Genomic DNA, 13084 nt, shown 5'->3' on the forward strand with positions numbered 1-13084 from the left:
AAAAAAAAAAAAGACAAAAATAAAACATATCATGTTGTATACGTTAAATGTATAAAATAAACACAAACTTTAATGTCAGGTAGTGGTAAATCCTACGTACGGGAGTAATAAAACAGGGTACAGGAACAAAGTGGGGACAGACGTCATGCTGGAGAGCGCTTGGTGCCCAGTAAGGATTTATCAATATTTGTTACACAAAAACTTCATGGCAGAGAGTGGCCAACTGATTCACTATGTTTAAGTAAATGATCTAGTTGGTCTCAAATGATTCCATGAGGTGGGTTCCTTCCCTGTCTAGAGGGGAGGAAACTAAGGCACATGGGGTAACATATTGACAAATGTATCACCAACGTAAGGACGGAAACCACAACCAAGAGAAGAGTCGCCCCCAAAAGGACCCCGGAAATGGTCATCTATGGGCTAAGGGGAGAGGCCAGCGCTGGGCGCAGTGACCTATGACGTCATTGGAACGTTGAGAAGCGTAACCATCACCTGGACGCAAATTCATTTTTCTTCCGCGACCGGTCCTCTGGTAGTTGGGTCGGGTACGAATCAAGCCTTTCATTGGCTCCTTGCTTCGTCAATCTGTTTCATTCCTCCAGTCTTCCGCCCCGCCTTCCTGAGGTCTCTTCTGATAGGTTGGCGCGCCCGTCACTTCAGAAAGGACCGCATTCCTTCCGCCTTTCTTCGGGACACCGAGAGCGAGGAGGGTGGATCCTAGGCAGCACCCACCCCGGGGCTCTGCTTTCACCACTGATTGGCTGCTTTGGATGCCAGTCGCTATACCACCCACCGCTAATTGGCCTTATGACCGCCGCTCTGCGCGGCGTCGACTCCGCCCCCGTCGGGTATTTGTGGTGGGGCTGCGGAGTTGCCGATCCCGCCGGAAGCGCCAGGACAATGGGGACCCGGGACGACGAATATGACTACCTATTCAAAGGTGCGAGCGATGGCACATAGATGGGCGAGGGTGCGGCTGCGAGATAGCAGGCCGAGGCTGTGCTCCAGGCCGCTAAGCCTAGGCCGAAGCCTGGAGATTAGGGCCTGGTATGTCAGGAAGATCGGGACAGGCTGGGTTTCTTCAGCTTTGGGCCAGGGTGTGCGGCCATGCGGAGCTGATGGCCCAGGGAGGCTTGGGGGCCTAGGATGCGGCGGGGCGGGGCCGGGGCCCAGAGTGGGTGGAGCCCGGAGCGGTGGGCGAGGCCGTTAGGGGCGGGGCCTCGAGAGGCGCACGGCTTTCCTGGATTTGGCGGGTCGAACTAGGTGGAAAGATCTATTCGGCGTGGAGGCGGAGCCAGGGCGGATAGGCGTGTCCAATCAGTGGGTTGGACTTGGAGAGGTGGGGGCGGGGGCTTTCGCAAAGCCTGGCCGGATTGGGTGCAGCTCGCCTAGAGGCGAACCCTTGGAGGGGCGGGGCCACTATAGGGGCTTGGTCAAGGTGGGAGAGAGGGGTGTGTTTGCAGGTGGGAAGTCTTGGATTGGGGTGCCGAGCCGGAATTGCGTGTAGGAGCACCTGTGTGAGCGGCAACAGTTCTGTCTCTTAACTCCTAGGACTCTTAATAGTAGTAACCCTTTTCTGAGCACTTTACCCGCAAAAACTCATTAAATCCTCGCCACACCCCTGGAAGGTGGATATTATCCAGCCTCTCTTTTTACAGAGTACGATTTTGAGGCCCAGAGAAACAAGGACATAGTTAAGAATCCAAGCTAGCTGTGAGCCTTATCACTTTGGGCATAGGTATTGGGGGCCTTGCTGCCAAGATCTGGGACTTGGAGTTGTCAAACCATCTCCCCGCAACACATGCATTCTGATGGCTGGGACTCCAGCCATCTTGTTGGAGATCTTTCCTACCCAAGGGACTAAGGGTTCTAGGACCATTAAGTAAGGCCTAGGCAGATCAGGCCTTTACAGGTTTGGCACCAACTGGGAAAATCCCTCATCCTGCCTCTCAGGCTGGGTATACTTACTCCCTTCACGTTGCTGGAGTCCCTTGTTTCTGAGGTGGGCTGATTTAGGGGTCACTGGGTTTACAGTACTTTCTGTGCCAAGCTGGCCTTCTGCCAGGCCTTGTACTGTCCAAGCTGGGCTCCCTGCCTCACAATAGCAGTTTTTGAGAGCTAACCTCTGGGCCCATGCCGGGATCCTTTGCCCTGCTCTGTGAGGGCCTACCTCCTCTGCTACCTGTTGGTGTCTTTACCTCATTGAGAGAGCCGGCCATCTCTGAGAGTGTGCTCTATGTTCAGACTGGTCTTGCTTGAACCTTGAGCATCTTGGAGTTGTGGAGAGTGGAGCAGAAGTCTCCCTACCTGAGTTATCCATTGGCAAAAGGCTTCCAGGCAGAGGGAGAGGGAGTACCTTTGCAAAGGCTTAGAGTTGGCCCGCTGCACTGTGGACTCTGGCTACCACAAGCAGGTATATAATGTCAACACAGGTGAGACTGGGTGGTTGGCAGGTGTCAGGTCCAAGATCCCACCATAGCAGCCAAGGAAAGCTGTGTAAGATCCAAACAGCCCCCTCTGGTGACAGGGGGAGCAGATTCTGGTCCTGTTGCAGCCAGTGCCATCTCCAGTCACTCCACCCTGGGATAGCTGCTGGTAGGTTGTGTCTGAGCACCTGCCCATAGGTGAGACTGCCAGGGCAGAAGGCACTTCTCCCCAAGTGCCAAATCCAGGATTCTGTGGTCATTCCCTGCTTGTTATTTTCAACCTTTTACTATTATAAATACCCCAGCTCCAAGTTTCCCTGAGTTATCCTTTTGCACCTTCGGGTTATTTCCTTGAATTGTGTTCCCAGAAGTACAGTTACTGGGTCAGGGGTAGCAGTGAAGCCATGTAGTTCCCGGGACTCGTCTCCAGGGTCCACTTCCTGGAAACACTGATCTAGCTTACCGGGCAGCTGGCAGGAGGGGGGTGCCCGCCTACCCCACTGCCCTCTCCCACTGGCCTCCTTTCCCTGAGTTGAGCAGGTGCCCTGCTGACCCTCTCAAGCTGTTTGGTAGCAAAAGTCTAACCCACAAAGTCAGCGTTTCCCCAACTGGTCAGCTGATGTCTGATCTTCATAATTTAGACCTCAGGACCTCATCGGAGGACGCCCCTCTTTTCTTTTAATATTTTTCTTTAAGGCCCAGCACAATGGCTCACTCTTGTAATCCTAGCACTCTAGGAGACTGAGGTAGGTGGATTTCCTGAGCTCATGTGTTCAAAGACCAGCCTGAGAAAGAGCGAGACCCCCATCTAAAAATAGCTGGGTGTTGTGGTGGGCACCAATACTTGGGAGGCTTAGGGTAGAAAATTGCTTGAGCCTAAGAGTTGGAGGTTGCTGTGAGCTGACACCACAGCACTCTACCAAGTGTGACAAAGTGAAACTCTGTCTCAAAAAGAAATTTGTCGGTTCGGCACCTGTGGCTCAGGTGGCTAAGGCACCAGCCACATACAGCTAAGGTGGTGGGTTCAAATTCAGCCTGGGCCCACCAAACAACAATGATGGCTGCAACCAAAAAATAGCCAGGCGTTGTGGCAGGCGCCGGTGGTCCCAGCTCTTGGGAGACTGAGGCAAGAGACTCGCTTGAGCCCAGAAGTTGGAGGTTGCTGTGAGCTGTGATGCTACAGCACTCTACCCAGGGGGACAGCTTTAGGCTCTGTCTCAAAGAAGAAAAGAAAGAAAGAAATTTGTCTTTAAATCCACTTAGATTTTCACTCTGTTAAGTAAGAAAAGGGCACTCCTTATCGGTCTGGTAAATTAAAAAGGAAGGAAGGGGCTTGGCACCTGTAGCTCAGTGAGTGGTTAGGGCGCTAGCCACATGCACTGGGGCTGGTGAGTTTGAACCCGGCCTGGGCCTGCTAAACAACAACAACAACAACAACAAACAATAGCCAGTGGTGGCGCCTGAGGGTGGTGGGTTCAAACGCAGACCTGGCCAAACACTGCAACAACAGCAACAAGAAAAATACCCGGGCATTGTGGCAGGTGCCTGTGGTCCCAGCTACTCGAGAGGCTGAGGCAAGAGAATTCCTTAAGCTGGGGAGTTGGAGGTTGCTGTGTGCTATGACACCATGGCACTCTACCAAGGGTGACAAAGTGAGACTCTATCTCTAGAAAAAAAAAAAAAACAATAGCCCGGGGCGGCACCTGTGTCTCAGTGGGTAGGGCACCCACCCCATATACTGAGAGTGGTGAGTTCAAACCCAGCCCTGGCCAAATTGCAACAAAAAAATAGCTGGGTGTTTGTGGCAGGCATCTATGGTCCCAGCTACTCGGGAGGCTGAGGCAAGAGAATCACTTAAGCCCAAGAGTTTGGTGTTGCTGTGAGCTGTGATGTTACAGCACTCTACTAAGGGTGACATAGTAAGACTCTGTCTCAAAAAAAGAAAAAAGGGAGGGAGAGGGGGAAATAGCAGGCAGCCCCTACTGTCACATTGCTTGCCATAAATGTGGTGGGCTAATGGAAATGCGAGTGCAGGGGCACAAATGAATTGCATCTGTGAGCTTCTCCCTCCTGAGGTCCCAGGGCCTGCAGGGGGTCCTCCCTGGGCCTATCCACCCTCCCCCAACAAGGACAATGGGCTGGCCTTAGAGAGATGTCCAAGTCACAACTGTACCAGAAGTGTTGACAAGGGCCAACTTTGTCACCATGTGGATCTCCATCCTTGCCACCTGGAGTCGAGAGGATAGTGATCCTCCTGCCCTACCCTAGCTGGCCCCACTGCTCTGCCATTCTCCCTGTCCCTGGGTTTTATTGGCAGGGATAGGCCATACCACATTGCTTAGGACACTGGCTGCCCTCTGTGCCACCCTCTTGCCACTGCCTTGTTTTTTCAGCAGCCACATCACCCGTTGGCTCTCTTGACCTCAGTGGCCAAGGCCAGCAGATCCTCTGGGTGAACCCTCATGCAACATTTGTTTTTCTCCCTGAACAGTCTCTACCTCCCCCGGGAATGAGATTATTTATTTGTACCTAATTATAGATACTCATATTTATCTTCCTAACATTTTATCCTTTTAGCCATGGGGGCCATTTTCTCAGCCTGTCCAATGAGCCCCAGGAGTATCCCTGAGTTTTCCTCAGAGGGACACTGGGCTGTGAGTCTACGTGGGAGCAGCTGTCTCCCCGACGGCCACTGAGGCTCTCCTAGGCCCTTCCCTGGAGCCCCTGACCCCAAGGGTCATAGCTCATGTGGGAAACTGGCTGCAGGGGCTCCAGGCCCTGTCTTCCAGGTTGTATCCACCCCAGTCAAGGAGTGGCTGCTGATCCATTGGAACAGGGCAGCTCCCAACCCTCTAGCCTGGGCAGATCCGCACCAGGCCTATTGTTCAGTGGCCGTTTGGGGACCCAGACATGCTATCTTCTCCGTTTAGAATGGGGACCGTTTGTGTGGCCCAATTCTGAACACTTCTCACCAGAGAATGGTTGAGGCAAGAGTGCCTACCAGCGCCACTTCAGAGGAGTGACGGGGCCCTAGGGCTGCCTGAACTGAGGACATAGCCCCTGCATGGCCACTCACTCAGTGCCAGGGTCTGGGCCCCAGGGGCATCACACTGTCATGGGGCAGATGAGAGCACCCAGAACTCTGAGAGCTGCCAGCTGTTTGTTTTTGCCAAGTGGACTTGCCTGCTCTGCAAGTCAAGTGGTGTGTCCAGGAGGCCATTTCCTGGTCAGTGAAGCCACCAACTTCTGTGGAAATGCTGGAAGCTGTGTCCTGAAGGGCCTTTTCTTTCCCTAAGACAACAGGTTGTTTTCTGTGTCCTCAACAATGCTATGTTCATTCTTAGCCTACATGTGAGGTGAGCCCAGCTGCTGGCTCACTGCCTACCTCTCTGAATTGGGCACTCTTCCCGGGCAACACAGCCTTCCAGCTGTTCACCTGGGCAGTGGCTGGTTGGCCTTTATCCTGCTCTTAGCCTCCACCATTCTCACTGGGTGACCTTGGGCTAGGGACTTGGACACTTTGGGTTGAGTGTCCCAAACTGTTTCATGGGAATAACAATATTTACATGTGTCCCACATGTGACCCTCCGTCCATATGCTGAGGGATGGGGGAGGACAGCAGGTGAGGGGGTGAGTTGGGAGAAGCAAAGCTTAGGCCCTAGACCCAGAAGACCTGCTACCTCCCAAGTAGTTGGCCCTGGACAAGTCACTGGTTGCTTGGTGGGCACAGTTAGGCAGGGCGAGCCAGCCTGCAAACATACGCAGATCCCTTCTCTACCCTCCCACCCTGTGTATCTTGGGCTGGTCGTTCCCTCTCTGTGCTTCAGTTTCCTCATCTGTAAAATGGGCTACATGAGGCTTCCAAAAAATGATGCACCAAGAACTTCCTCAGCACAGATTGGTTAAACGTTCTTTGTGTTCTTGTTATTCTTGCCTCTAAAAGCAGCCAGCCAAAGAGGGTGGGGGCTGGGTGGTGGGGGCTGTCTGATCTTCCCTACACTGTGGCCCAAGAGTGGTGACCTGGGCACCCTCCAAATGTGTGTGTCTAGGGGGTAGGTCTGAGATGCTCTGCGACCCACTTTGGCATTTGTTTATTCATTTGACAGACATTTGTTGGGTGCTTATTCTGTGCCAGGCACTAAGCCAGGGCTTATTCTTGCCCACAGGTCAGACTGGCAAAAAAGTAAACACATGAAACCTGGCAAGGGAGGAGGTGGCCTTAGTAGTAGGGAGAAAAGCCAGGGATGAGGAAGGCTGGGTGGTGGGGTTTTAGTAGGATGGCAGCAAGGTCCATCCTTGGTGGGTGCCTGGGGAAGAATGTTCCAGGCAGAGGGTATAGCCTGTGCAAAGACTCTGTGGCAGGAGGAATAGCAAGGATATCCCCGTGTGGCTGGAGAGTGATCCAGGGGCAGAGAGGGAGGAGGGGAGGATAGGAAGATGACAGGGCAGGTGGTGCAGGTCCTTGTGATCTGTGGGGAGGACTTGGGCTTTTTCCCAAGGGCAGTAGGAACCAGGGAAGGCTATGGGCAGAGTGGGGATGGAACTAGACTTAGGTGCTCACTAATATCCTCTGGCTGCTGTGGAGAGAACAGGCTTTTGGTTGGGGATGAGAGTGAACATGGGGCCCCCAGGGAGGTGGCTGGCACAGTAACCCAGGGAGAGAGGATGGTGGCCTGGCCAAAGTTGGGGGCAGCAAAGATAATAAGAGACACACAGACAACTTTTCACCAGAGCTACATTCAGACAGGAGAGTATACTATATGCAAGTGTATAGTTAGTGAATTTTTACCAGCTGAACTCAAACCCCCCACATGGATCAAGAAATAGATCTCCAGCCCCCAGGGTGTCTCACTGCATCGCTCTCGGTAGAGTGCCATGGCATCACAGCTCACAGCAACCTCAAACTTAGACTTAAGCAATTCTCTTGCCTCAGCCTCCCCAGTAGCTGGGACTACAGGCGCCTGCCACATCTGGCTGGTTTTTCTATTTTTAATAGACATGGGGTCTTGCTCTTATTCAGGCTGGTCTCAAACTCCTAAGCTCAACAATCCACCCACCTAAGCCTCCCAGAGTGCTAGGATTACAGGAGTAAGCCACTGCGACCGGCCTTCAGTTTTGAAGGTGCTGAAAGATCAGCTCTGGGATGTGAAAGAGAGGAGTAGAGGGTGACTCCCAGTTTCTGGCCTGAGCACTGGAAGGACAAGGCTGCCATTACCTGCAAATAGAGAAGGCGGGTAGAGGCTGGGTGGGCAAGTCAGGGAGCAGTCAGGGACTGGAGCTCTGCTGTGCTGCTTTTGAGGAGCCTATGTCCCTCAAGGAGACATGGAGGAGGAGGTAGTGAGCACACCAGTCTGGGCCTCTGGGGAGAGAGGTACATATAGGATTTGCCAGCCCACAGTCAGTATTTGCAGCCTCATGCCCAGACAGAGTCACCCAGGGACCAGATTGGACAGAGGGACCCATCCTAGGGCTCCCTGCTGTTTGCAGGTCTAATGATCACTTACAGGGGAGATGGGGGCATGGGGTCCCTGAAGGCAGGAGAGGAGAAGAAAGAGTGGCAGGAAGGAGGGAGGCCATTGGGCATCAGCTGCGTGGGCTCCAGGGGCTGAGGCTTACCTCAGTGGGGAAATGATTTTTCAGTTTGGGTTCTGAGGGCTGAGAAGACAGAGGTGGGGTCAGTGAGTACAGAGAACACCTTTTAGGGGTTTGGGAGTCTAGAAAGGAGAGAATCAAAAGGTGCCTGAAATAGGGAGTAAGGTCAGGACGTAATCTTTTCTAAAGAAAGAATCCTGAGCTTGTTAACAGAGCATCACAGTGTGGCCAATGGGAGGCAGATGTGGTGAGATCTGACCCTGGCTCCCTCATTGGGGCAGGATTCCCAGTGGAGCCAAGTCATCTGTCAGCATGCGCTCACTGTGACTGCCTGCATCTTCTCGAGCTCAAGAGGGCCAGCTCTGCCCATCTCTGCCCAGGCTGGGGAAGCCTAAACCTCAGTGGATCCCCTTCCTCAGGGACATGGATGATCAAGCCACCAGGCAGACCTACCCTCTCAGGTCCCAAGGCCCAAGGTCCTTGTCTGGCTAGGGCATCTGGTTGGCTGCAACCTGTCATTTCATCTATACCATGTGCACCTGGGTACACACACACCTGTGTATATGCACATATCAGTCTCCCCTGCATGGTATGCTCTACCACCCCAGAGCCTGGGCAGCTGGCATCCCAAAGGCAGTGCTTCCAAAGTTGGGAAATGCTTTATGGGGGGTCGGGATGCCCCCAATCTGACCAGCCTATGCTGCTCTGCTCAGAGGGTTCTTGTTTCTGATGGCATTCAGCTGGGACTGTTGCCCACATCCCTTATCTCCCTCCCAGCCCTGTTACTCCGACTGCCCTCCTGAGTGAGGCTTTGTGTCTTGGTGAGCTGCTTTGGCACTGGCAGGTGTGGGCTGGGCTGAGTGGAAACTGTCCCCAGTCATCGAGGCCAACTCGCAGGTGGGGGCTGCAGAAGGCAGCATGTAGCTGTGTGTACCCTCCCCTTGCACCAAGTCAGCAGGGCAGGGGACAGGGCTGATAGGAGCTGATGGCATGCTCTGTCCTTTCTATACCCCAGAGGGCACTTTCTTATTCATCACCAAACACTCTGTGGTGGAGCTGAATGTGCATTTGGGTGGAGGGTTGAGGGCCTGGGCATGGGTAAGGGGTAGCTCCTCATTGCCTGCCAGACCCTCATAGGTAAGAACCTGGAGGAACACTTCCCACATTCTGGCCAAAACTACAACAGTAATAGCAACACGTGGCCACTCGAGTCCCTTCCTGAGTCCCACATGCTGGCTAGGTCACAATGACACATGCTCTCACTTCCTCCTCCTGGAATGGCTGCCATTACTGCCTTCCTGTTCACACTTTTCAAAAAAGGCAGCCCAGAGAGGTTAACTGATTTGCCCAAGGTCACCAAGTACTGAAGCTTTCTTGGGCTGTACCCTGCTGCCCAGCCACCAGGCTGCAGGTAGAGGCTTAGGAGTTGATGAATCATAAGCCACTCCTGCTAGAATGCTGAGGTCCCTATGCCCCAGCAGGGATAGCCCTGTTCTGAGGACCAGAGACAGGTGGGAGTGTTGTGCCATCCACAGTGGCTATTTCTGGAAGGCAGGAGCTTCCATTCACTTCTGCACCAGGGACCATAGTTCCTGTGGGTTCCTCTGCATCCTTGGCTGCCACATTCACACAGCACCCAGGGAGCCACTGGGAAGCTTCTGTGGGTGGTGTGTGGGGACTCACAGATCTTCCCCTTCCCTCCTCTCTTCCATCAGTGGTGCTCATCGGGGACTCAGGCGTGGGCAAGAGCAACCTGCTGTCGCGCTTTACCCGCAATGAGTTCAACTTGGAGAGCAAGAGCACCATTGGAGTTGAGTTCGCCACCCGCAGCATCCAGGTGGACGGCAAGACCATCAAGGCACAGATCTGGGACACAGCCGGCCAGGAGCGCTACCGCGCCATTACCTCTGCGTGCGTGTTGGGCAGCTAAGGCCCTGCTGAGTGGGGACATGGGTGTGTGGGCTTGAAGGACAAGTTAGGTAGATGAGGCAATGGCATGAGAGTGGAGGGTGGAGTAACACCTCAGCCTCAGAGACCCCTCAGGAGGTGTGAGATCCTCAAGCAGAACTGTGCCCAGCCCTGGCCACACTGGGGCACTAGGGTATCCCTGAGTATCATCCCCTGGCCTCCCATCCCTGCCCGGCAGCCTTCCTCCTTCCTCTGCTCCCTTCTGTGTGGCAGCTCGTGCCTTGTCCATGTTCATTCTGTCCTCTTACCTAGACCTGGGCTCCAGTGCCTCCCTAAGGCCTACCGGCCATCAGGACCCACTCAAGCTGCCTGTTTCTGGACCCCTCCCAGCCCCCAGCCTTTCCCCATCACCGGTCATTGTACCACTTGGCTGTCTCCTAGACCCCCTCCCTGTCTCCTTCAGCTTTCTGGTGGGTGTATGTCCATCCATTTCCTCGACAGCCTGTGGCTGGCTCTGCATAGGGTAGGGAGCGGGGATTTGGTACTTTGCCCAGCAATGGCCTTTTCTCTGAGCAGTTGCTGGTTCCTTTTCCCCCTAGCTCCCTCCTCAGGCCCCCACATTCCAGAGATGGATCTAGGGAGCAGACCTGGGGCCTCTGATCACATCCATCCCTTAAGACCACAATGGGCACCCCTTGGCTGGACCCTGTGCATGATGTGTGTGCTGCCTTCCCATGAGGCTGCTGCTGCACATGGCCCAGAGGGTGTCCGGGCCCAGAGCAGCTCACAGGACCCTGCCCTGCAGGTACTATCGTGGTGCTGTGGGTGCCCTGCTGGTGTATGACATCGCCAAACACCTGACCTATGAGAACGTGGAGCGCTGGCTGAAGGAGCTTCGGGACCATGCTGACAGCAACATCGTCATCATGCTGGTGGGCAACAAGAGTGACCTGCGCCACCTGCGAGCTGTGCCTACTGACGAGGCCCGCGCCTTTGCAGGTGGGTCCAGCTGGGCCCCTGAGAACAGGGTGGAGACTGAGGCATCAGAGAAGCATCTGGAAAGCAGGAGGCACCCCCACAATGCCAGGGCCCCTGGCCACAGTGCCAGACTCCCCTCCTTCAAGAGTGGTCTTTCGTTCCTGGGCCTGGCAAGTGGGCAGGTGGCATCCTCAAGAAAGAGGGAGGAGAGCCAGACACCATACAACCCCACCTCTTCACTCACCTGGGCAGTACTTTCTGTTTCAGAAAAGAACAACTTGTCCTTCATTGAGACTTCAGCTTTGGATTCCACCAACGTAGAAGAAGCATTCAAGAACATCCTCACAGGTGGTCACAGGGCCTGGGTGGGCCTGGGAAGGGCACCAGCCTCTCAGGGCAGAATGCAGCCCCTGAACCTTCATTTCTTAAACCTGCTATTTTGTCCGGACCCAAGGCTAGGCATGGCATCCTCTCCAGGCTCAGGCCACATCCAGGCCTTGCTAGCATGCAGGACAGAGACCTCCCTGCCTCAGTCCTTGTGGGTGGGCCCATGTTGGGCTCTACAACCAAACACCCACCTGGGACCAGCAGGGTAGGCAGGTGCTACCGTAGCCCTCAGCCCCTTGGCATCCTGGAGTTTACTACTGAGGGAGGAGAGAGCCTCTAATCTTAAGGAACAAGAGGTAGGGCTGGCTATTACCAGATAGCCAGATGGTCCTGCCCTTACTGAGTGCATAGCCCACCATGGGCAGGTGGGTGGTGGCCCCTGGAGCACGGCCCCTGTCTTTGTTTCTATGATATATATATATACTAGGGACCCCTGGGGAGACTCCACAAAGTCCTACAGGGAGGTGGTTACCATGGGCAGACAGGTCATGAGACTCACTCACCTGGTATCTCCCTCCCTTCTCTGGCAGAGATCTACAGAATTGTGTCCCAAAAGCAGATTGCCGACCGTGCAGCCCACGACGAGTCCCCTGGCAACAACGTGGTGGACATCAGCGTGCCACCTACCACCGACGGACAGAAACCCAACAAGCTGCAGTGTTGCCAGAACCTGTGACCACCCCAGCCTCCGCCCAGCGTGCGTGCACGTCCTCGGCCTGCCCCCACCACGGTGTCCTCCCAGCCCCTCCCCATTGTCCCTCTGACCAGCTTGCTCCTGCCCTTTCAGTGAGCGCCACACAGCCGGCTGGGGCCCAGGAAGGGCAGGAATCAATGGCACCTCCTATCCTGCGCAGGGAAGCTAGAAGCCCTGGCTTGCTGTGCCCACTCAACTCGGGTCCCGGCAGTTATCTTGCCGGTCTGGGAGGGCAGCGAGATGGACAAGCCCAGTTAGAGGCAAGGAGGGCGGGCAGATGGGACCAGCTTCTTCTGTTTTCCTCGGCAGACTCCAAGGAACGATTGCCTTCCTCCCTCTCTGGCTAGCTGGCCTCATTGGCCAGCCATCCCTACCCAGAATCTCGCTTGGAGCTGAAACCAGAAGAGCCAGGCAGCTGGGGCCAGCGCAGGTGGACTCTCTTAGCTCTTAGCTACTGGCTGCCAGCTCCTCTGCGCACAGCTAGCACGCAGGCCTCCCACCTCTGTGCGTGCAACCCCAGCCCCGCCTGTAGATTGTAGCTGGGAGAAGCCAATCCCTGTCTTGCTCTCCTCTTGCACGCAGCGCCCCTTCAGCCCTGTCCGCCCCCTACTCCTCTGTCTTGTCTCCCCGTCTGGTCTGGAGCCTGTTTGCAAGTGAAGCAATATCTCCGTGTTTTGTATATACAACTGCTCTTGTAGCCTTTGGTTTTGTTATTGTAGAGAAACACAGATTCTTTATACACTTTGTAAGATTTACGCCAAACCTTAGCTCTTGATCTCTTATTCTCCCTGTAGCCCCTGCACTGTTTTGCCCCATGCCTCATTTCTCTGGCCCACTACTAAAATGTATAATCCAACTTCCTGTACAGAAAACTGCCGCTGCACTTCTGTCTTCTTTCTCTACGCCAGACGGCGACTCCTGAACCCCTTGCTGCACGTCCCCCAGTGTAGGGCAGACCCCCCCCACCCTGGCCCAGTCCCAGCCCCAGCCCCTGGGGGAGCTTTGGGCGCTAGCACCAGCCCAGGGCAATTTGAAGGCTTCTTGGGCTGGCCCAGCAGGCTTTTCATGTGTAACCACATGGCCATGGGGATCCTGGAGC

General features: G+C 54.7%; 1 protein-coding gene across 1 annotated transcript; it reads left to right on the plus strand.

The window, feature by feature from the left end:
- Nucleotides 1–750: 750 nt before the first annotated feature.
- On the plus strand, nt 751–12860 carry RAB11B (RAB11B, member RAS oncogene family). The gene is made up of 5 exons (XM_003793659.3): nt 751–940; nt 9734–9929; nt 10732–10925; nt 11172–11252; nt 11822–12860. The coding sequence occupies exons 1-5, from the start codon at nt 808–810 to the stop codon at nt 11965–11967; spliced, it is 750 nt and encodes a 249-aa protein (XP_003793707.1). The 5' UTR covers nt 751–807; the 3' UTR covers nt 11968–12860.
- Nucleotides 12861–13084: the final 224 nt, after the last annotated feature.

This window comes from Otolemur garnettii, unplaced genomic scaffold (genome assembly GCF_000181295.1).
Source record: "Otolemur garnettii isolate 467f Iridium unplaced genomic scaffold, OtoGar3 scaffold00071, whole genome shotgun sequence".
NCBI lineage: Eukaryota > Metazoa > Chordata > Mammalia > Primates > Galagidae > Otolemur > Otolemur garnettii.